Source organism: Amblyomma maculatum, chromosome 1 (genome assembly GCF_055883805.1).
Source record: "Amblyomma maculatum isolate TAMU_Amacu chromosome 1, ASM5588380v1, whole genome shotgun sequence".
Classification (NCBI taxonomy): Eukaryota; Metazoa; Arthropoda; class Arachnida; order Ixodida; family Ixodidae; genus Amblyomma; species Amblyomma maculatum.
Genome location: NC_139344.1, coordinates 343,327,283 through 343,351,413, shown reverse-complemented (window position 1 = coordinate 343,351,413; position 24,131 = coordinate 343,327,283). Strand labels below are relative to the sequence as shown.

At 41.8% G+C, this 24,131-nt stretch overlaps 3 protein-coding genes and 1 pseudogene across 5 annotated transcripts in view; 2 read left to right on the top strand and 2 right to left on the bottom strand.

The window, feature by feature from the left end:
- Positions 1 to 16,620, top strand: part of Nup188 (nuclear pore complex protein Nup188) — an 87,769-nt gene extending 71,149 nt beyond the window's left edge. For 2 of the 3 annotated variants that reach the window (XM_084589336.1, XM_084589315.1), the window contains 8 exons: positions 4,240 to 4,371; positions 6,657 to 6,731; positions 7,384 to 7,502; positions 10,493 to 10,571; positions 11,680 to 11,811; positions 12,447 to 12,511; positions 14,613 to 14,742; positions 16,381 to 16,620. In XM_084589336.1, the coding sequence (XP_084445462.1) occupies positions 4,240 to 4,371; positions 6,657 to 6,731; positions 7,384 to 7,502; positions 10,493 to 10,571; positions 11,680 to 11,811; positions 12,447 to 12,511; positions 14,613 to 14,742; positions 16,381 to 16,533 (885 nt within the window). In that variant the 3' untranslated portion in view covers positions 16,534 to 16,620. The remainder of the gene's footprint in view (positions 1 to 4,239; positions 4,372 to 6,656; positions 6,732 to 7,383; positions 7,503 to 10,492; positions 10,572 to 11,679; positions 11,812 to 12,446; positions 12,512 to 14,612; positions 14,743 to 16,380) is intronic. The other variant, XM_084589327.1, reaches the window with a different exon arrangement.
- LOC146207627 (uncharacterized) lies at positions 561 to 2,248 on the bottom strand (annotated as a pseudogene).
- Positions 16,621 to 18,995: 2,375 nt separating the features above from the next.
- Rpp14a (Ribonuclease P/MRP subunit p14 a) lies at positions 18,996 to 20,813 on the bottom strand. The gene is made up of 5 exons (XM_084589303.1): positions 20,578 to 20,813; positions 20,239 to 20,323; positions 20,094 to 20,170; positions 19,888 to 19,966; positions 18,996 to 19,818 (listed from the first exon to the last, which is right to left on the bottom strand). The coding sequence occupies exons 1-5, from the start codon at positions 20,643 to 20,645 to the stop codon at positions 19,735 to 19,737; spliced, it is 393 nt and encodes a 130-aa protein (XP_084445429.1). The 5' UTR covers positions 20,646 to 20,813; the 3' UTR covers positions 18,996 to 19,734.
- Positions 20,814 to 21,033: 220 nt separating this feature from the next.
- Positions 21,034 to 24,131, top strand: part of Uba1 (ubiquitin-like activating enzyme 1) — a 53,893-nt gene continuing 50,795 nt past the window's right edge. The window contains exon 1 of the mRNA XM_084589285.1: positions 21,034 to 21,343. Within this exon, the coding sequence (XP_084445411.1) occupies positions 21,239 to 21,343 (105 nt within the window). The 5' untranslated portion in view covers positions 21,034 to 21,238. The remainder of the gene's footprint in view (positions 21,344 to 24,131) is intronic.

Sequence of the window (24,131 nt, the reverse complement as noted above, 5' to 3'; positions counted from 1 at the left end):
CACTGTTACTAACGAAGAAAAGATCAAGAATGGATTTCTTATCCTTTTGTATATGCGTTGCTTGCTTTACTAATTGAGTTAAATCGTGATCAAGTACGATGTCTACAAGAAGTTCGGCTGATGTGCAGAGCGGCTCTGGAAACTGTTTGTCCCAATTGACGAGTGGCATGTTAAAGTCTCCAGCCAATAGTACATTACTTGATTGTGCTTTCGTAGTACATAAGAACTCATTTAGTTTCTCAAAGAAAACACCGTCACCTTGTGTTGGGCGGTAAAGCGCGCCAATAACAAGACTAAGTTCATTTAGAATTAGTTTACAAATGACGCATTCAATTCCTTGCACGTCAGGTAGCCTGATTACTTGGAAAGATTCCTGAAAAAGAATTGCAACACCACCACCACGAGAAGTCCTGTCTTTGCGCATAATTCTGTATCCTGGTGGTGTAATTTCTTCATCAGTGATATCAGAGTGCAGCCAGGTTTCGGTGATTATAATGATATGCGGTTTATGCGCCACTTACTATACTTTCCAAATCCTCAAATTTGTTCACAATGCTCCGGGCGTTAAACTGAATACATTTTAGCGATTTAATTTGACTGTTCTCGATTCATTGGTCACTTTGTTTTCGATTCCGGCTGCCATGCTCTAGGACTCTTTCTTTGCTAGTGTCATCCCAAACAAACAGATCGTCACCAATTTTTAACTTGTTGTAGATTAGCTTAACCTTCTGACCGGCTTTTCGAATCTCTGCGGTGCTTTCCCAGAGATTCTTCCGTATCTGCCGCGTGGTATACGAAAAGTCTTCTGAAATAGAGTAATCGGTGTCTTTTAGTTTCTAGCAGTTTTTCAGTATGTTAACTTTCTCACGATGATCCATCAGCTTGATAATAACAGGTCGATGCTTGTTAGGTTGCTTGCGACCGATTCTATGAATTCTCTCGGCTGAAACAACTTTCGTGTCCATTTTGTCACAGAACACGCCTTTCAACACACTCTGTGACAGTTCTTCGTAAGTTTCATTCAATTTTTCAGGAATTCCGAACACGATTGCATTATTTCGTCTGCCCCGGTCTTCTAGGTCGACAAGCTTCCTTTCTAAGCCTGTAACTCGTGATTCTAGCTCCCGGCTTAAATCTCTGAATTCATTTATAGCTGATGTGAATTCTTCCACTGTGTGCAATTTGGCCTCAATTTCGCCCAGTCTCCGCTGAATATCTTTCTGGCCTTCAAGGAGCTGGGTCAGTAGCTGTTCAGTGGGTGGCCCAGGGTTGGACTCAATGTCGCCACACAGCATAAGTAGAGACAATACGAAGTCACGACCAATAAAATAAACTTCAAGCACTCTACGTGGGCATGTCAGCTGGATAAAGCACATATTATTGGATTTGATTGTAGAAACATTGCTGCTAACCTGCATGAAAAACAGGAATGGATTTGACATGGTGTCGACTGGATGCCAGCTGACGTGCCCACTGAAGAAGGATGATAGCAGGAGGGCTTTTATATCGTGGTTCGTCGATGACGTCGATGAGGTAGCACGTGGCGATCCCCAGCAGTCACTCAGATTCGGAAATTCTTTTTCTTTTGCGCAGTCTCCGTGCTGGCGTAGGCGTTCAGCGAGGATGAATTCCGTGTTCACAGCGCCAGCTTCCGCAGTTGAGACGATTAGGGCAAACTGCATGAAAAACAGGAATGGATTTGACATGGTGTCGACTGGATGCCAGCTGACATGCCCACTGAAGAAGGATGATGGCAGGAGGGCTTTTATATCGTGGTTCGTCGATGACGTCGATGAGGTAGCACGTGGCGATCCCCAGCAGTCACTCAGATTTGGAAATTCTTTTTCTTTTGCGCAGTCTCCGTGCTGGCGTAGGCGTTCAGCGAGGATGAATTCCGTGTTCACAGCGCCGGCTTCCGCAGTCGAGACGATTAGGGCAAACTGCATGAAAAACAGGAATGGATTTGACATGGTGTCGACTGGATGCCAGCTGACATGCCCACTGAGCTATGCATGAACTATGGGGTGAAGGTGGGCTGACATGCCCACCTTCCACAGCGAGAGCTATGCGTGAACTATGGGGTGCAAGGCGTGTGAACGAAAACATCCTTCAGACAAATGACATCAATCAAACCGAACATTTTTATTCACTGATTTTCTTATAAGAACAGCTGGACAAGTGGTTCAGCGCCACAGGTTTACCGCCGTCTCAGTTAGACCAGAGCACGACGCTCCTCTACTCACAGCATTCTTAATCGTAACTTGTGAAAGAACACAGGGCAAATAAATTGAACAGTAAAGACACACGCGAGCACACTTTGATGTTTGCTGTACGCAGCACTGACGATCCATAAGCCAGGTAGGGCTACTACTACGGAATTTGTCAGCGTCTTTTTTTTTTTCTATATTGAGTTCTCCTTCTCGTGCCAAAGTAAAATTCCGGCGTGTTTCCAGGCAATCTGGAACAGAAGACACACTTGTGTTTATTTACAGAATAAATGCACGCGAAGTGCATTTAGGAGCTTGACACCGATATGAGGTTATAGCAGATACACGACGCAATATACGATCAGAAATGCTCCAGACGCAACAATTTTGCTGTTGTTTACAGCAGCTACTCTACAGCAGCCGCCATTTAACCGCACGCAGCTATCTTCCAACAATCTACGTTGCCAGGTTCAAGCCTTGTTTACCGGCCAGATTTAGTAAGGAAACGTCATCTGGCAATCATCAAACAGTTTAATGATGGCGGCAAACATGCGATCAAGCATTGGCTGAAGGGGAAACTTTTCCTCTAGAGTCTGTGTATTAGCTGTGTTGCAAAAAAGGACCTGCTATCAAAAGTACAGCAGACAGCTAAAAAGAAAAACAGAAAGAAAAGGCAAATTTGGGGCCATGACAACACCGGACTGGCTGATAAACCGAAATAGAACCTTGGATTGACCGAAATGCAGCATGCACTAGTACTGAGAGTCTGGATAACCAAAGTGCTTCACAAGTTGGAGATAGAATATGGAGCCTAGAGGGAGAGGTGTGCCCAGCAAGCAACCACAGAAACCATTTCACGAGCGTAGACAAGAGTGCTGGACAGCTGTAAAGGTGAAAAAAAAAAAAAAAAAAAGGCAACTCGAAGAAATCGCTACAGAGCAGTGCCGTGTTGAAAAGGACTGCCCAACACAGTATGCACCACACCATGCACCACACCAGTATGCACTACACCTAAACTTGACTAGCATGTTCTGAAATCTTTGAACTCATATTTCTCACTTTGCACTTTTTGCAAGACCACAATCATTAGGAAGAGTACCATTTCTGAAATTTTTCGCTAAAGGCTGCCTTCAAAGTGGTTTTTAAACTAAAATTTGTTGGGAACAAGATAAAGCAGTGTTTGGATTCCTAATTATTCTACAGGAAAGAAAATGGTTATCAAATATGTGACATACAATGACAACAGAAAAAATGAAGTTCATTTTTAAAGTGATCAGATTTTTACTAACGTTTCATAGAGAGCGTGCAATTGGCCTTATCCTGCGCAATTAACTACCTAGAAGTTACCTAAGCACTAACGGTTAGTACATATTTATGATTTTTTAAATGATAATGTTCCTAGGCTGACACACCTAATTACTCATTATGACAGCTTCAACTTGTTTTCTATCTGTGTTAAGGTGATAAAACTTAAATATGTTTTAATAAGAGAAAGATAAGCCATCTCTAAAAAGTTTATTAAAATTGCTGCAACAGCTCAAAAGTTGACTCTTTAGCTCCGCATCCCCCCTTAACAGAATTGGCCCCCCTCCCCAAAGAAACGCTATGTGAGCCTAGTCATTTAGAAACAAATGATGACAAAACCTTTAACCTAACGAGTATATCAAGATTACACAAGTTTGAGGTAGCAAGAATTTGCTGTTCTTTTTTTTATCTTTTTTCTTTTTTGTGAGGTTGTTCATTTAGACCATTCTTATCTCCTTATCTTCAGTGCATCAAATTTGTGTTATTGTTGGATAGATATACATGATGGCCCGGTATTATGCCAGCCTATAATAGACAGCCATCAAAACTAAGGAGCCGCAGAACATAGGATCACTGTTGTTGATTATGTGCTACTGGAAGAGAGAGAAATGTAAACTTTGCCGTTCATACTCGGCACCTCTTCTGATGCAAAATGATTTATGATTAGTTAACTATGCAGGTCTGGTTGGGCATACCAATTCATCTTTTGTGCACTCCAATTTCGCAGTGTCTCACGCAAGTGCGCTCCAACCCGACGCAAATCGACGAAGCCCTGGTGACCTGCCGGTTTGTCTGCAAAGTGGCCTCTCTGCGAACCATGTGCCAATTCGACCAAACCAATCCTTTAATAACACTCATGGTAGGTCATTTTCTTTACCCTTACGACTCTTTACGTCTCTGCATCTGTGCTTTTCGTGTTGCTTTCCATCCACTTTTCATGTTGGGACCGCAGTACTATTATGTCTGCTTCACAAGTGTTAAAACCTTACTAAGCAGTAATGCCCAGTAGGCTTTTGGAGTGGCTTTTCTTAACTTTTTTAACCAGTCACCATTTACTGACTTATTTGGTTAGATGTAGTGTACGACAAGATATCTCAGAAATGTACCGCCCGTTGCAGGCAATATGCGGGGTGTCCTTGCAAAAAGTGATGAACGGTTTTAAAACTGCCTGAGCATAAGTGAGGCCTACCAAGTGCTACCACTTAGTCTCTCTGTTTTGTTTCATTCTCACCAATCAACTAATTTGTAAAGAGTAGTTAGTTCTATACGACTTTTTGGCATAGTGTGGATTGCTTTCCGATAATGCTTATGCACAAGTTGCCAAACGTGTTCAGCGTTTCCATATAATAAGCTCGTTTAATGCCCTCCTGGTGCTCTCCTCATCATCTTCCACATCTTGTTAGATTTATTGCAGCATTTCTGTGAACTTTCAGAACGCCTATGGGGCACATTTTGTCAAATATGGGGAGAATTTAATGGTCGCTCTTTATCCTGATGAGCTGTTCATGATTAAATCGCAGATGCGATACTGTGTGGATGGTCAGAATAGCAGTTGCACAACTCTCGACACACTCAAAACTGTGTCTTTTGATGCACTGGCTTATAAGGTCGGTGCTTCTTGTGACTACAGTGTACAGCAGCTTACAATGGTATGTTACAATGGTTTGTGTATCGAAAATTCTTTATACCACTCCTATCAGCATTGCTTTTTTAATGTCCCAGGTGCACCTTCGTACCTAGAAGCTTTTATTTATTTTTTTTCCGGAGCTAAGCTGTACAAAACAAGTATGTAAAAACTAGCTGTGCAAATATTGATATTTTCGAATACGAATATGGGAAAAAGTGCTTTTGAATATTGAATATTTGGTCAGGGACAAAAACTGAAAATTAAAGCATAGCAAACATTGTTCATCTTGTTTATTTAAAAATTTGCATGGTATTGGCAAATAAAATTAAGCTAGAATTGCACAGAAAGTTATATCGTACTGAAATATAAATTCTTGTACAGAACTCCGTATAACAGTCTTTTGTGCAGAAAGGATCTGCATGAAACCGGGTGGAGCTGTCATATCACTGCTGAATACAATAAACTCTTGTTGTTGGAAGCCAAATCCAAGAGACTAGAAAAAAAATGTCAAAAAAACAACAAAACAGCGCTAATGATCAAATCAGGTAACAGAGATATTCGATTTATATTCGAAATTTCGAATATTCACACACCGCTAATAAAAACCAAAACTGCACATGTGTGTTGGAATTCTTAAGCTGCTGTTTTAGTTAGTTACCCAGTAATTTTCAATAAAGGTGATGTTTAATGTCCACTCATTACTTACTAGAATATTCTTGTATGTGCTCGGATCTGTACACTGCTGAACCTGTTATATTTGAAAAGGTACAACGCAGAGCAAATCAATTTGTCCAAGGCAGTCAGAGTATGTCTTGGCTTTCATGAAATTAAATGTGCACTGAAATGGGAGGAGTTCAAAGCATACAAGAAACACTTGTGATTAAAATTTCTTTACATTATACAGCTCTGTTAAACTGTAACAACTAAAGATCTATATATATAAAGCACCCATCTTACATCTTGCAAAAGTCTGACCACTCTTTCAAGGTTTGTGAACTTCCTACTTCCTCTTAGAAGTGACATCTTGCATTGCTTTTCTTCTTTTTTTTTTTTGCGCATGCAATTATAGAATATAATGTTTTGCTACAAAGCATTCTTTAAATTAGTACAAAGCAGTAAGTACCCTAGATCATGTCTTAGAACCTGAGAATATGTAAGCATTTAGTATATGCCTTTGTGTTATTTAGTGCGAGTGAAAAACAATGCCTTGGATAACACCTAGAATAGGTAGTCTTGGTCAGAAGTCTTTAAGCCAAAGTATATTTTTGTCTGAGCCACAAAATGGAGCCGTCACTCCATCATTATAGGCTAAAGGGCATTTAAACTGCTAGCAAGTGATTTCTTATCACAGATAAAACTATCACACAGCATTTCACAACCCTTTGCGCCATGGCAGCTTCATTTTGCTGCTGAGACGAAAGACTGTACGCTGAGACGAAGACTGTACATACCTTACTCCGGGCCACTACTGTCACTCATATGCTTTTTTCTTTTCTTTTTTTCCTTTTCATGTTCAGGCAAGTGTTGGCTCCCTGACGTCATGCACAGTTGCCTACCTGAGCCGGCCTAATCTTTTACAGCACATGCTTGAGGTGATCATCGTCAAGTTTACCTTGTCTCTACGTATCAATATGCCGGCATTGCTGATGGCAAAAGGCTGACACAAAACACAAAGCTGAGTAGAACAAGTAATGTCTGGCTGTGTAACATGATCTGTGGGCAGTTACAGTAAATGCTGGGAAATTGTTGCCCTTCCTTTTTTTTTTTTAACTGTGAAATAACTGCAGTTCTTTTTAATTAATTTAACATGCTTTTAATTTCAGGATCTGATCAATTTTCACTGACACATGGATCTTATGTATTCAGAAATCCCATTTATTCTCTTCAGAAGTCTTAGTTGTGATAGTTCTTCCTTTCATACATTGCAATTAACTTTCGTCACCTATATCAGCTACGTTTTCTGTGGGACAATAAGCGGTATTACCCTTTTTTTTTTTTTTTCTGTTATTGTTGTTATACATTAGTATGAGTGCATAAATTTGAAAAATGCGCATAGCGCTTTGCTTCGTGTCTGGGTGATACACACAAAATTTCACCTTACTGAAGCATGAGGGAATCCTGCCGTAATCTAGCACACTGCCCTTTTTACATTTCTCTTTTGGTTGCATGGATTCATTTTGCTTCAACAACTAATTCTTTTTTGCGCTAATCTGTCTTGACCTAATCTCATATTACTATGCACAGTACAAGAAAGGATCTGCCGTTAAGCCTCAGCCTGAAGAACAAGGCAGCCAGCCGAGACGGCAGCTGTCCACTGACGATGTCATTGACCCATCTCCCAGATTGACCGAAGCAAGGAGAAAGTGAGGCAAATTTTCATTAAAGTCATATTTCTAATCATTTGCCGTTTGTGCTCGTAGAGTTAATGGGCTGAGGCATTGACACTTTCAGTTACCGTGAGAGAGTGCTCCTTCCTCTCCCTGAACCAAGAGTTGAGGGTTCAAATGGAGGGGTAATTAGGATTACGTTTTCCCCTTTTATTTGCGGCTGGCTGGTCGAGGCCACCCAACTCACGAGCAGAATTATGAGCAAATGTTTGCCCGCCAAGTTGCCAATGCTGAAGAGAAGGCGCGTGTTCTCTCGGCTTTCTTAACAGTGGCACTGTCTGGCACTAGTGTTGCTCCTAAGCAAGCTTGTTGGTTTTAATGGTTATAAGGTAACTAAGGAGCGCACAACAATATTGTGGAGAAACAAGCTCAAAGGGATGGAGCAGCGTTCAGCACCTCAGTGGTGTATAAAATTTTAGAAAAGGGCAGTAACTGCATCAAGAATACTATGCAGTTACCGCATAGTATTAGTAGTGTTACGAGTAGGCTGTTGTTTATTGGGCTGCCTGAGTAGGAGGTTATGAAACCGAATGAGCTTTTGGGTAAGTTGCTTTGATATTTCACGCAGTTTCTTCTTTGCAAGATGCTTCACAATGTGTGTGACATTGTCTATCTTTGTATACGGCCATATGTCTTTGGCTCATGTCCACCTGATGTAAATGTAATATTTGCACTGCAGCAGTTACGTCCGAAGTCGCTAAAAGAGTTTTGCAGTCGAACCCTGCTTCAGTGAACGCGGCTGGAACAAAATGCTTTCTTTATCGAAATATTTACATAATTCCCCGTCAGCTATCCATAGAAGTCAGTGTAAGAAAGTTCTCACCACAAGCTATCTTTCAGGTTTGTTTTTGCCGAGTGAGCTGGGCTTGGAATTTTACTTGATGACTACCTAAGCATAACACCAATTGTCTGTAACTTCTGGTGCATCTATGCCACTTAGTTTCACCGAAAACTTACGCCCACTGCAACGCCAATAAACAAACTTGTAAAGCGGTGCGATTATTGGGTAGTGACGAGTACGCTGGCCACCTTGCGACAAGGCCTAGGTCTGCTTTGTCAAGCCGGGCCACAGCCAATCTGAATCCATTCTGGAGCACGCGATCACAGGCGCAATGTGGCACACTGTGTCACAGAGTTGGCCCTGTTCGCCTTATTGGCAAAATTGTTGGACGATGAGAGTGACACATTGCATTGACGCAAGATGCATTGACACCGCCTTCTGTACTAGATGTGAGCGATGCATTTAACATTATTCGCAATTTCATTAGCAACCACGAGGACGTCGTCACGTTGCAGCTGCTGACTTACCGCACCACGGCGTTGACATTCAAAGGACAGAAGCAAACAAAGGTGGCTGAAATTTTCCAGGAATAAATGATGGTTGTGAGGGGTGCAGTCAAATCTGAAAGTGTTTTTGGACAGGTTTTGCCACAGCGAAATTTACGCTTCAACAAAGTTTTGCGCAGATCCTGTTTCGTTGCAACAAGATTCAACTGTATAACTTGAAAGCAGTTAAAGCAGTTACAGTAATAATTTTAGCGTAGGATTTACTGAATATTCTTTCATTAGTATGAGCAAAGGTTTTTTACATAAAGTAGCAGCGAAGACCTATGGGAGAAGCTGCCATTTTACATCAGGACAAATAAAATATTTTGAATGCAATTGCAGGTAATAAAGGTGATAAATGCGTGTGTGTATACCAAACACCAAGAACGTATAGTCTACTCAAAATCCCTGCATTGTTACAGCACAACCATTGTCATTCTCTACCCGTGTAGCCTACTGGCTTTGTTATTTTATTTTGTTGCTGATCCGAAGGTCACGGATTCAGTCTCAACTGCAGCGATTATTTTAATGGAGGTGAAATGTGAAAATGCCTTTAAGTTGTGCAACTTGAATAACCCCCGAGTAGTCTTAATTAATCCGGAGCCCTCCTGTAAGGCTTCATTCATAAGCTATGTGCCTCTCTTTGGAACGTTAAGTCACCAATTTATAATTTATTTACATAATCACTATTGATTGCTTGGGCTTTATAAAATCATCTTGCGTGCCTGTCACAGTCTTGCCTCATGTTGCAACAATTCAAAAACTTGCCCATCGTACCAAAAAATGTATATGCAGAGAATGCTTTTTCAGAGCCTGAGTTTCTTAGATCTCATTTACCAGTGAGCACATCAAAATGAAAGCTGGAAAGAATATTTATTGTGGAGCGGATCTTCGCATAATCATGAAAGGTGGGATCAGGAGGAAGCATATAGTTATATACATGAGCAAAACGCGACAGAATCTGTAGTGCTTATATATACTGTATCCAGCAAAGGTTTTGCTGCTCTTCTCTTTCTTCTCACGTTGGAGAGCCGGTGCTTGCTGCTCAAACTGCCACGCTTTCTTTGTGGCATCATAAAACTGTACAGCCATGTCAGGACTTTTGCTGCGGTTAATTGCTCGAAACCACAGCATAGCGATAGCGCGCAACACAGAAAGCGTGGCTCAGTATGTTTGCTGCACGTGCTTGGAAGAGAGAAATGATGACAACTCTTAACGAAAAACCAGTTCATGCAGAAAGGACGTGCAAGAGGCAAGGAGGAAGCTGGAAGTCACATAGTGGCCAAGTTCAAAGCTGGCTGGTGCTTTCAAATTATTATGGGCTTTAGGTCACCCATGCCATGAAAATAAGTCATTCAAGCATGTTTTCATACTCGAAATCAGCATGTCACAGTGAATGATGTTCAGAAAACACAAAAATGTACGATTGTGTTAGTGTTATCGTTTGAAGTATGGACAGTCAAGCCATATTTAAGGCCATATGAGCAACTGCGGTATTTCTCAAGCAAGCATCATCTCTGTTGTCGTTACTTTGTTTGAAGACTGCCTTTTGCGTTCTGCTCAGACTTGTTCGTTTACTTTTGCCTCAAGTCAAACCATGCATTGCAAACCGACCCTGTTGCTCTGTGCTCTTCTCCAAGGCTTCTGGAACTGCTGTTTATCTGCTTGTCCTGCTGCCAGAAGTACAGTCCCAGTGTGGCTGAAGCCTTGTCAGACCTGGTAACCATTTTCGTTCTCAGAATCTTTTCTGCACGTTCCTTTTCTTTGGCTTCGGAACGCTATTTATTGCTTGGCACAGCCATTTTCTAGCTGCAATGGAATACAAACGGAAAAATATGCTAGTACAGTCAAGCCCACTTATAACGGCTGCAGTTAGAATGTGTGCTTGTTATGAATGAGTGCAGACCTACCATCGAAATGTGTGCTGTGGCAATAGTGCTTAGTTTCACATACAACGAACAGCAGCAGGTGCAGCACTCGAATACAGTAAACACTAAGGCACCTTGATCTTGCCTATCCACTCCATAAGCTCGCACTTTCCGAGAGCATTAGAGACCGGACTGCACTTGCCAGCACCCAGCATACCATGTGTCAAAGATTGTGGCATCAAAATGGGAAGCAATAAATAGGCGGCATTGAAAATGTTAGTAACCATTAGCCAAGTGCACATCAAAGTGCTAGATGGTCAGTCAAAGTGTCTATGTGGGCAGACTGGGCAAAATGTCCGATGTGTGATGTAAAACAAAAGCATAGTTGGAAACGGAACTGTTTTGCATGCTCGGTGAGCGATCAACAACATTTTGTGAAGTTTAGGTACCGATCACACCCTATGCCTTGCTCGTTTAGCCGGTCACAAGTTGATGCATCTCCTTTCCAATCGGCTTTATACTGATCTTGCATCGTTCTGTTCACGGCTTTGAACTCGCCATTGGGACTAACCACTCAACTACGATAAATGAAAAGTTAATTAGTGAGCTTTAGTTAATTAGCTGAAGGCGAAACGAAGTGGCATCGCAGGTGTCCACAGAACAAGTGTGACAGATACTGCGCCTTTCCTTTCCTGTGAACCAATTTTTAAAAAAAATTGAAATTAGCTGGATAACTAGAGGAGTCTTCTCGCTTCATACTGTGTGGGCCGCAGCAGAGAGTTTTTTTCATGCAAACTTTTTTCTATTGTGAACCCACCATTTTTAAAAAGTATGTGAAGTCTTCGCGGAAATACCTTGCATTTAGGATGAAGTGTATACCACACCATTCAGCTATACATATGTGAACTCACAGTGCATTGTGATACTGCCTCATAGCTAGCACGTTGTTTTTTTTCCAGGCTTTGGACATTGCTGAATGGCGGCCAGTAGTCCAGCTGTCCTTCCAATCACCTTCCGTGGAACAGGAGCAGCAGCTGACGTTCGGCGCCTTGATAGCTGCTGCACAGCTCTGTCTTAAGTCACTCATCAAGGTCAGTGATTAGGCATTCATTCTTTCTGGCTTTCCTTTTTCTTTTTTTTCTTTGTCGCAAAGCATTGTTGGTTCATCTTTATGGCTTGCTTTGTGTTCGAGGTTCATGTGCATGTTCAGCAACCAAAATCATTGCCTTATTCGAGGCACTGCAATTGCGCGCTTTTATTTGGTACGACGTTGAATCTGGCGATTTGATCCGCCCATTTAATTCCTTACGCTATTATTCGTAGAACAATCAAAGTTTAAAATGCTGGCCATGCAATCAACCCTTTCTTCATTCACTTTTGCTGCAACAAAAAATCCTAGATGCCAGTACAGTGGCTGTTTGTGCTGCACTTGAAGATGTTTACCAAGAAATATCTGTAAAAACACTACCTTTGGATAAAACTTGAGAAGAAAAATGTGAGTTTTGTCCCTCAAATGATCCTCTTGAACCTGGCGGTGTCAAACAATTCTCATGACGTCGTGGGTAGTTCTCGTAAACCTACAGAGCATTTGACTATAATTAAGCCATACATCTTCAGCTTCCTACCTGCAACAAGCCTTCTTAAAAGTGACTGAGCAGGTAGTGCAGCTGTACTACATCACGTTGCGACATGGAGTTGTAATGCTGAATTAACCTTGCTGATGCAGACGGACAAGCACCAGTCTCCCGCAAAGTCCCCCGCTGGTGTCTTGGGGAGCCATTACCAGCAAAGGTAGTACTTATTTGTGCAGCATGTATATACTACCGTATTTACTCGCCTAACGAATGCACATTTTTCCCAAAAAAAGTATTGGGACACGTAAGCTCAGTCTTTAAGGGGCGGACGCTGTAGCGTTAATGGCTGTGGCTTCTCGTGTGGACCCTAGTTTACGAACATGCAGTGACTTTCGCAAGTTCTGACAGGGCTCAAATTAAAGAAAGAAATGGATTCAAAAGGTCATGTAGGTACTATACCACATTTGCACAATTCTGGTACACCTTCGATTGTAACGCACGGCTAAGTTTTCTTCCAAAAAAAAATGAAAAAAATGGCAGTTTTTATTTTGTTTATTTATTTATTTTTTAATTTCCGATCCTAGCACACATGCAAATAAGAACTGGTGCCTAGTTAAAAAAAGATATGCATGAGAATCGTGCAAACGCTTGTTAAATCTCGTTTTAAGAGACACTATTACAAGAAACACTCGGTTATAAGAGATATTTAAAAATGGTTTGGTTGGTTTTACTATGTCTGCCATGTTAACAACATTGCATACAAGAGACATGGTTACAAGAGACACTCGGTTACTAAGGGCAACTTTTGCAGGTCTCTGGAGTAAATTCTTCACTAATTAGAAGTGACAAAACACAGGTGTGCTCATGCAATGCAGCAGAAGCAATACCAACTCGTACATGATGCACTTCAGATTCTCTTAGCTAAATTCTGCTCCATATCAGCATCCTTTTTGTTGTATATGTCAGGAACTGAGAAGGAGTGCTTCCCCATCATTGGAAGATCAAAACGACCCCGTTGTTTCAGCCACTAGCATCACATTACTGTCACCTACGAAACTAATCAAAATGCATGAATGACATCCAGCATTTTTAACTCCTCGCTGTTAAAATTTGATCACAAGATGAAAGCTCAGAATCCTGATGTCTCTTCGTGGACAATGCTTCTTGCAGCACCAAAGTTCTCGTGCTCAAAGCCACCAAAGTTATTTTTTCCCTCCAAACTCCACACCCTACCTTCAAACAAAAGACAAAAGCATTATGCGCTCTGTTAAATTGCTGTACAAAACAGGATTGGTAGAACGCCTGTTGCTCGACAGGCAGCAAGACTGTACAATAGTAATTGATGCGAAGTTTGCTGTTCAGATGATTTCAGGTGTTTGGAATGGTCTGAGAAGTGAAGCTGCGAAAAATTGTTTCAGACAAGCTGGCTGTGGTTACATGATGAAAGAGGGCCCATGTATAGATACTATAGAAAGCTTCCTTGAAGATATAGCATGGGCGAGCATCCAAGAGACTGCTGAGGTACCATAATGTTTTGAGGAATTCGTATCTGCAGATGTGGATCTTATGTGCTCCCGAAGAGCTTTCAGACTGTGCGATTCTCGAGCAAGTAAATGGCACATGCGCCATAGAGGGTGACTATGAGGACATTTCAGAGGAAAGGTGTCAGCATCTGAGGGTGACAAGCAAGCAAGAGTGCTTCAAAGGTATTAGAGCTATAGGAAAGCTTGCAAAGTGAAGTGCTTTACCTCCAGAATTTGGGAAGGAATACACTCTGCACTCACAAAAATACATACTTGTATGAATAACTTCTTTAAGCTTTCCTAACAATTTCCTGTTAATGTGTGTAAATGCATTTATATGCTGATGCGCAGTAAACTGATCAAAACAGTGCTTTTAGAATTTTTGGTTACAAGAGACCTTGCTTACAAGAGACATCTTTTTCGGGTCCCTTGAGTGTCTCTTGTAACGAGGTTTTACTAAAGAATGCATAACTAATAGTTTCATGGAGTAACAGACTACATTCCAAAGGAAGGAAGTTACAGGAGGGGGCAGCACGGTAGATGAGGTAAAACGTTTGTTATGATAGGACGGCCATGTTTGGCATACAATGTGGTTAATTACACATCATGGTGGGAGAGGCTTTTTTCCTGCAGTGAATGCAACTGGGGTCGAGGCAGCTCGGACCAGCACACTATCATAACTGTTTACACATCATCAGCACAAAGATAAATCTAGACTTCTTGTCTGCTATTTCTTTCTTTGTGCACTGCGCTTTTAGCCCTATGTGTGTTTCATCTAACGATTCCTGTGTGCAGGCTGCTTGAGTTTGCCGTGCTGGAGATGAGCCTGTCGGTTGCATTGGGCCAGGCCTTGCTGTATAGACTGCTGCCTGCTGTTCCCCTCCAGGAGAAGCAGGTCTTGTCTAGGGCACTGAGTGGCGAGATTGTGAGTAGGCAACCATTTCTTTATTCTTATCAGTACAGTCAGGACGTTTTTTTTTTATCATTTCAAAAGTTCCACTCTGTCATTTTTAGAAAACATCTTGAACAGGTTTTCCAAAACCGAAGAGGAAGAAAAAAGGAAATTCGCTAGTCCCACACAAAGGCTGAAATTGATGTTTACTGCTATCGCCAATTTTGCTGGTTTGCACCGTATTAAGGTGCTGACTCAGTGAATTTACGACACTTGCGCGGTATTAAATAAAAAAAACTGGAAGGCTGTACTTGTTACCCGTAAGCGGACCAAACCTTGTTATTGCTGCAGTATTTTTGTTTCTTTTCGTTTCGTTCATATGTAGAATGATTTTATTGCTCGTATTTGTTCTCACTTCATTTGCTTTTGGCTTAAAATGCAATTAAGAACATGCTTTTTCTATAAAGTGTAATTAAGCACTTTTTGCGTGCAAGTCTTATTTAGAGTAGTTTACTTCTACAAAGCCCCCTTCGTAGAAGCTCCTCGAGACTATTCAGAAATTTGAATTTGTCCTTCGTGTCAAGAGTACTCGAAAACACTAGCGGCGTCGCGAATATTATTGCATACATTAGAAGTGCTGACACTTCTTTTCGCTGTGAGCTGTTTGATACTTTTTTCAAGTTTGTGTCATAAATTGTGTCATAAGCTCCTTTCACATTCAGTAAGAATCGTAATCCCAGTTTAAACTATGATGTGAACGAGAGTTAGTGCATTACTGTAGATGTGCAAATTATGCAGAACTTTGTTTGCTTAGTTGTCCAAGGCTTAATTTTTTACCATAGCTTGTATTCATTATCAGATACTGTGCTTAAAGAAGAAAACAATGTAGAAGAGTTCCTGAGTATGGGCACCATTTGCGAGTCTAGGCAAATTAGTTGCGATGCTAGGAATGGGGGACAGAAAACAGTACGGAAATATCCAGTGCTAAGGTTACGACGTTATAAAATGCGCACACCGTAAAATAAAGGCATCAAGGTACAGTACCTGCAGGTCACCAAAGCAGGACAATTTCATGTGTTCCAAAAATGGAGTGGTTTCTTTCACGAGGTGCATATTACTGTGTTAGGAGTTTAATTTATAAATTCAGCTGCTGCGTCGCACCAGCGTAAGTAATAATAATAATAATTGGTTCATAAGAGAGGAAGAGCGCAGTATCTGTCACACTTGTTCTGTAGACACCTGAACTGCGCCACAAGGGAAGGGAGGAAAGTGGGAGTGAAAGTGGAAAGAGAGAAAGAGGAGCCATAGTGGAGTGGAGGTCTCTGGAGTAATTTCGACTACCTCATGCGCTGACATCGCACAGCACATGGCACCTCTTTGTTTTGCCTTCATCGAACGCAGCCTCCGGCAGTCGGGATCAAACCCGGGTACTCCGGCACAGTAGTCGGGCGCCTTACCACCATACCACTGCGGCGGGGCGCAGCATAAAGGGCGGCGGAGGAAGTTATGATTTTTGGAGAAATTCGTCAAAATCTGGCCGTGTGCGCAAAGCGCAGAATTGACAAAACTGCAAAAAATAGTAGATGTCACTTAATTCCAATCTCACGTGTACAGACAACCATATTATGTTAACTTCTTATTTGTCATTTTTTTTTTCTCTTTGCTTTTTAGAACCTTATCAAGACTGAAGTTCAGAGGCATCTGCGGAGAGGCGGCCAAGGCTCACCAAGCACATCTCGTACGAAAACGCCACCTCTGGACCCCGTTTCTGAGTGGTCCTTAGTTCAGACATTTATAGATATTGTGGAACAGGTGTTTAAGTAACACCTGACCTCATGTTTTTTTATTCTGCCCTGCTTGTACATATTTTGATTAGTAAAATGTATGTGAAATGAAAAGGTTTCTCTCCTTTTTGCATGGACGTTAATTTTAGTTGCGAGCAAAATAGTCAACCCGATATTTATTGAACACGAAGGAGGTTGTGAAATAGTTAAATACATTGATAATTTTATGTGTATAAACTGGCAGTAGATAAGTTGAATGGTAGATGAGCTGTTGATGTGTTTCTCGCAGCCACTCGCTAGGTGTTGCTAGAAGGCCTGCTTTGCACCGAAGCTGCAGCAAATGGTTCTTTAGAATTAGCTACTGCCTATTATAAAATATGCAATCCTTTACCACACACTACAAATAGAATAATTTCTCACAACATTCAATGTAGAGTTGGTGTCTGCAGCACAGTAAGCAAAGCATTCCAGGCAAGGACTGCAGCCAGGGTTTAGTCGGTTAGGTTTGCTTCACCGCATGACAGCAGTGGACTGTGAAAAGTGAGTAAGGAGTAAAGGCTAGGCACCATCGAAGAGCTTGGAGCAGGATGGAAATGAAAAAAAAAAAAAAAAAAGTCACACAATCACAAATACTAGCTACTGTTGGATACAGTGACACAAAAAAAGCTTTGAACAAAGAAAGCTTGACCAATGCCATTTGCAAGTCTGATAAAATACAAGCTTGTTTCATGCTGTCATATCATTTCATCTATAGGGCAATAAATGATCTATTTGCAATTATCCGTTCTCTGAAAAGCAATTTTATTCATTGTTTTCATGTACCATATATATATATATATATGTGAAGGAAAGAAGCCGACAGTCGGCGAGGCCAAGGAAAGCATTGGGGATTATGTTTTGTCTTTTTTTTTTCTTTTTTTTTTAAATTTTTACTTGGATAATCACAGAAATGAGTAATGTAATCTGCTTAGGGGAAAGATAATTAAACACAAAGTAGAAGAAAAAACAATGTGCCGATGGTGGGGACCGAACCCACGACCTCCGAATATCGCGTCCGGTGCTCTTCCAACTGAGCTACATCGGCCGCTGTCCCCCCTGCTACTTTCTCTGGTATTAATGTTGTCTGTATACGAACCTTGAGAGTGTTCACCAGCGCCACCCTCAACCATAGCGGCGGACGTGGAACGTCCTGTGTTATATATATATATATATATATATATATATATATATATATGTATATATATATATATATATTGGCCACACCTAGCATGCTCGCATACTTTCTTTAGGGACATTTCTAATATAATCTAAACGTTCTGCTCCTTTCAAGCTCGGTGCTAAAATCACAATTTTCAGCAAAAAAAAAAGAAAAGTGTTTAAATTTTTTATGCTTTAGATTATGCACCAAAATTCTTGCCAAGTTTAGTTGTCATCTGTACAATGGCAAAATTTAAATTACATTTTTTTCAAGATGGGGGTGCACTCACCACCGAAAGAGTCTATGAACGCCGACTTCAAAACGCAGCTGCACAGCGGGCAAGAAGTTCAACCCGGAGTGTATCCCCAAGTTGTAATGCTTATTTTTTGCACCCTCTAGCCAAAAAGGACCTACTGTCGAAAGTACAGCAGACAGCTAAAGGAAAAACAAAGAAAAGGCAAACTTTGGGCTATGGTAACAGCAGATTGGCTAGTAAACTGATATAGATGCTTGATTTGACTAAAACGGAGCACGTAACCCTCGAACGATGTTCTCGCTGGGAGCGTGGCCAACCAAAGTGCTAGACAATTTGGTGATAGAATATGGAGCCTACAGCAAGAGGCACGCCCCACAAGCAACCACAGAAAGCATTTCACGAGCGCAGACAAGGGTGCTGGACAGCTGTAAAGCTGAAAAAAAAAAAAAAAAGGCAACTAGAAAAAATTGCTACAGAACAGCGCCGTGTTGAAAAGGACTGCCCAACACAGTATGCACCACGCCATTTTCACATTAAATTTAAGCCCTAAACTTGAATAGCATGTTCTGAAATCTTTGAACTCATTGTTCTCAATTTGCACTTTTTGCAAGAGCACAATCATTAGGAACTCTACCATTTCCGAAATCTTTCGCTAAAGGCTGCCCTCAAAGTGGTTTTCAAACTAAAATTTGTTGGGAACAAGATAAAGCAGTGTTTGGATGCCTTATTATTCCACAAAAAGTTGTAAAATATGTGACATACAATGACAACAGAAAAATTGAAGTTCGTTTTTAAAGTGATCAGATTTTTACAAATGTTTCATAGGGAACATGCCATTGGCCTTATCTTGCGCAATTAACTGCCTAGAAGGTACCTAGGCTAAGCACTAAAGGTTAGTACATTTTCATTTTTGAAATGATAGTTTTCCTAAGCTGGCACACTTCATTACTCCTCATGACAGGTACAACTTTTTCTATTTGTACAAAGGTGATGAAACTTGGAATATGTTTTAATAAGGGGAAGATACATCCCAGAAAATTTTATCGAAATGGGTTCCAACAGTTCGAAAGTTGACCCTCTAGCTCCGCATCTCCCCTTAAAGGGAATCCACTGCATTTGGGTTTGACTGCAACTATGACCATCATTGTAAGCATTATTTAAGCTTAATCTTCTGCCAAGTCTTGATAAACATATCCTGTGGTTAACAGGGGCAGCTGATTTGTGCATGTGCATCTGTACTTGGCAGGTACTCTCGGGTCATGAAAAACAGCTTGCCAATACCATTTCCCTAGAAATATAATGTAGTTATCAGATGACTGATTGTCTTTTAGGGTAAGGGAGTAGATTGTGAAAGTGAGCTCAACAGGTCAAGTGTGAAGATGATAGCAGGAAATTTGAAGGGACAGGATTCCTGCTGCCAGCACAGGATGGAGGCCAGTGGGAGGTGCCTTTGTTATTATTGGCGATCAGTGTTGTGTCGTACCTACTGTTGGTTACAGCATGTGGTGCCAGAGATCATTTACAAATTATGTTCTGCAGAACATCGCTTGAAACAAATTAAATGCACTGTTGGGTTTGCAGTACGTCGCAAAAGGCTCATCGGACCTTCAGCAGATGCTGTGCTTACATATATAGATGCTGGTGCTTTCATCGAGTGCTTTATGCACACAGAAGAAAAAAAAACTGAAATTTCATTACTGCATATCTTATGTTTTCATCTTAACACCCTGAATGGCAAATAACATCATGGTGACAACATAACATATGCACACTATATGTGTATTTGTTTATTTCTCGGCTGTCGCTTCTGTAGCAGGCACATGCTGGTAGTGTGCACTTGAGACACTCAGTGAAGCCAGACTGGGAGACACCTGGAGTAAAGAAAATAGTCACGCAGGAAGAGGTGAAGCAATTTAAAAGGGCTGTAGCAAAAGTTTTACCTTGTATATGCGAAAGAAACATGGCTTGCCATTGTAGGAAGATACTAGTGTGAGTGAGCTCCAAAGTCTGACCAGGTTGCTGAAAAAGAAGAAAGCATGGCGTATTACTAAGTGCGCGCGCATATATAAAGTGCAGACTACGTGACAACACTGCAAAAAGTATGCAAGCATGAGAATGCTGCTGGCATTTTAGGTTCGCAACGTACCTGGATCTAACGCGCAAATATGCTCGTAAGTCCGATTCCCGAAACCTTAGGACATCCACTGTGACAGATGCTCCAACCTACAAGGTAAGGTACAGGCACAGTGAACAAAAGCACCTCGACAGCAGGAATGCATTATAGGCCTTACTTCGCCAAACAGCTTCTTCAAAGCTTGAACAATGACAAACTTGAATATGCTTGCATCAATGTCCTCTTGGGGCTCCTCGAAGTTGCTGCAATTCAAGACAGAATTTCCAAGTATATTGACGCATGTGGAATAAACTAAGGCGACATGTGTGGCAAGTGGATCACGGGCTTGATGAATATGGAATAATTGCGGTGGGGCAGAAGCAACTCTAGCGCACTGTTGGGCGATCACTGCTAATAGCGCGAAGATGAAATGCAGGTGCGCAACATACCATTACATACGCACACTAATTTCCGTTCACTATTAACGTCAATCGTGCTCATGACAATTAGTACTTACAGAGAAGCATCCATGTAGACATACTGCGGACGACAAACAATGTGAAAGTTGTTCTTTGGATTCGCCATTAGTACTGCGCGCTCATTAAGACATGTACATAAAGCTCGATTAATTTACGACAGATTCAGCATTGCAGCGTTACTAACTGAAACACACCGAACCGCCCGAACACGTGAGTTCGCGCGGTTTCTGTTTTCCTCTTGGCGGCTGACGTTACTGGCGCTGTGACTGTTGTTTGTTGACAGAGCTTGCTGCGCTTGTTAAAGCGGTTCTGGTTGGCTGTGGACAAGTTTAGGCAAATTTAATTAAGTTCCACTGTCCTTTATTAGAGAAAGCAGTGAATTTTAAAACTAATGATAAATGTGGTCTCAATTTATTTTAGCTTGTTAGAAAATGTCACGTGCCGCTCTCGAGTCGTGAAACGCCGCTGAAACGCGCCGTGTTACCACCGCGGTTTTTTTACTTCCTATTGTGTGCGAGTCGGCCATCTTCACGGCGAAGGCGCTGCTCTTCGGTGTTCTGCTTTTGCTGCTGTAGCAGTCGCAAGACTGTTATAGCTCCAGCGAAGGCACGAAAACCGTGACGGGAAGAGCTTGCGGTGCAAGAAAAAAAAAAATCTCATCCTATGCTGTATTCATGTGCCGGTCTCTTAAAGATTTAGATGTCTTGTGCACAGGACACTGTTTCTGAAAACGCCAAAAGCCCTCCGGCAAAAAAGCGCAGGACAGAGGACAGTTCAGGCAACGCCACGTCTGGAAAAGCAGTTGTAAGTATCGAGCTTTTTCCCAAGCAGTACCGTACGGTACTCCGCCCACCAAGCTCGCGCTGTGTCTTTGGTTTTCGCACGCGGTTAGGCCTAAGCTCAATGAGGAGTGAAAGTTGTGCTGTTGCTCTGTACCATCCCGCACGCGCCCAATAGTCTCCTTTTCTTTGTTTTCGTTGCCTTTTTTTACCGGCACTGAGCTTCTCATGTTACTGCATAAATTTTAGAGCTTTCACTTTTCCGTATGAGCCACTAACGTGAGAGTGATGCCCAATGCTTTTGGCGCGTATGAATTGATGACCGGCGTTTCGAGTTTTTGCCGGTAGTTCTTCAAACTGTGTCGTCGTGTTCCTACAGCTTCAGCGGGCATTCGTTGGGAAACATTGTGTACGATTTACCATGAGCGTGCAGTGAGCACTATTTTCGCGAATTCTGTGCCGGCGCCGCACGCACCCGCCAGCGATGACGGATGGAGAGCGAAAGGCCCCGTCGTGACAAGCGGGGGTCGTAAATCGTTACTGCCGTGACCGCGGTTGGTTTAAGCTCGTAACTGATTTGGCAGCGTTCGGATGCCGTGGGTTGATATGATAGCATACTTGGCAATTTCGCGCCGCTTACATCCACGCAACTCCTGCCGTCTGGCTTTTAAAGCTGCTTTGGGTACGGCCGTAGGTTTAAGCAGGGGCTGTGTCCATCTGCCAGTGTGCACTACTGAAGCCCTGAAGCTGCACCTGATCCGGCACCAGAAATAGCATCGCTAGCGCTTTTTGCGGGGGAGTTCGAGGCTGGGTCCATTTGCCCGGCATTTGTTAGTGTCCTCTTACCGTTTTCGGTAATTTCGGTTCCACTGCACACGCGTGAGTTCAAAAATCCCAGCCGGAGTGGACTTGTTCCTCGTATTGACAAAAGGTTTGCTACTCATTTAAGCCGTTTAGACCTAGCAAAGCGCCATCGTCGGTGCCAACAGTGTTGGTGTGGTCCGAATGAAACTAGTCAGTTTTCTTTTTTGCCGGTTGACTTTTTGCAACTAAGTTCTAGCTTCAACATTCAACTTTCTTGACATGACTAACGTGAGGTTTCTAGTCTTTTTTTGTTTTTAATACATCGTATCTGAGAGCTAATGAAATTATCACGGCCTTTCCGATCTTTATTCTAATAACTGTGTTCAAGAGATTTTCAAAAGGTTTGTAGCTAAATCTGCTGGTGAGACCAAACATCGGGTGAGACGAGGCTTTGCAAGTAGTTTTTTTTCTTGAACGTGTAATTCTACATCTGCATAATATTTGCTGATATTGTATATCATATTTGTGCAAAACATTTTTAATGTTGAAAATTGAGCTGCAAATAAAGTACTCCTGACATGCATATCTGGTAGTTCTGATTCAGTACCTATTCAGATTGCTAATGCTGTTGTTGAAACTCTTATTTTCATGCCGGATTTTAAAATAGGGGAGGGCAGCCGACGTTAATACTGTGTTCATATTAATGATTTTTAATTGCTGCTATTCAGGCCTGACTGGTTTGTTCTTTAACATGCAGTTGCCCCTCCTCGTTTCAAGAGACATGGAAATCACTTGGCTCGCGCTCTTGCTAGTATTTCAGCATGTCAACTGTTTTATACCGAAATGGTAGAGCTGTTTGAGCATCGACTATCTCTTAAATACCTTTTTTAGTGCATGCAGGATAAAAGTGCTACCTGCAGTATTCTGGAACATTAGCAATTATTTTTCATCCCCAGCTTTCTTTCTAATTTCCACAGTAATGTCTGTGTGTACAGGTTGTCTTATGCCACTTATTGGGTCAACAGGGAAGCAGTCAAAATTTTTGAACTAGTGCATAGTGTAGCTGTACTTGACTAACTTTGAGAAATGCTCTTTTATGAACTTTGGAATGAAACTGCATCTTGTATGTGTGACACTGTTGCCCTGTCCAGGGTGGACGTATTCCACAGAGGCACTTGGATTTGAACTAGATGACTGCCGCCATGTTTAGAGAGAGGTGAAACGCAAAAAGGTGTCGGGTGTGCTTTGAGAGGTCAGTGCACCTTAAAAATCTCCGGGTGGTCGAAATCGTTCCCGAGCCCTCCACTGCAGCACCTCTATCTTCTTTCGCTACCACTTTCCTCGCTTCCCTTACTGTGTTGTTCAGCTGTCCAGCAAGAAATGTGACAGATACTGCACCTTTCCTTTGCTGAAAACCAAATAACCAGTCACAAAGCATGTAGCTACTCTTGGTCACTGCTTATTTCTTTAGTAGGAAAACAGTCTGACCTCATAGGCCACTCATAGAATATATCTTCCAAGGTGGAATCCTATGCTGCTTACGACAACCTTCTAGCCCAGTGACCACGAAAAGGATGTTGAACCATTATCACATCTGCACTATTTTTCAGAGAGCGGCTTATTTGTTAAAAGGTCTCTTCAGTGTCTCATGTTGCCTGCTTGGCATGCCGTTAGAGCAGTGTGCAGCCTTGCTTTGTATTTCTTGGATATCATAAGCATAGTTGCCAATTTTATGTGCTTAACGTTCCTGTAAGAACCCACAATTGTGATGTCTTAGTTGGCCAGCCGGTGTGGGGCATAATTCATTATTACGTACACATTTGCTTGTTTCTGGGTGTTCTAAGCAGTGATGAAGGCTTTTTTATAACATTGAATAAATTTTCTAATGCACACCTTAGGACTACGAAAACCCTTATATGGGGTGGAGCATTGTTCATATGTACTAGATGGGCATTTTACAATTGTTATAATCTTAAAGTGCAGAGACAGAATTGATCACATGTGTCAAA

Excerpts from the sequence above, each read along its gene's own strand:
- Rpp14a (XM_084589303.1), bottom strand. The coding sequence starts at position 20,645 with ATGGCGAATCCAAAGAACAACTTTCACATTGTTTGTCGTCCGCAGTAT. Across the intron at positions 20,171-20,238 it reads TGAAGAAGCTGTTTGGCGAA|GTTGGAGCATCTGTCACAGT; the intron begins GTAAGGCCTATA and ends CTTACCTTGTAG. Across the intron at positions 19,967-20,093 it reads TATTTGCGCGTTAGATCCAG|CAACCTGGTCAGACTTTGGA; the intron begins GTACGTTGCGAA and ends CTTCTTTTTCAG.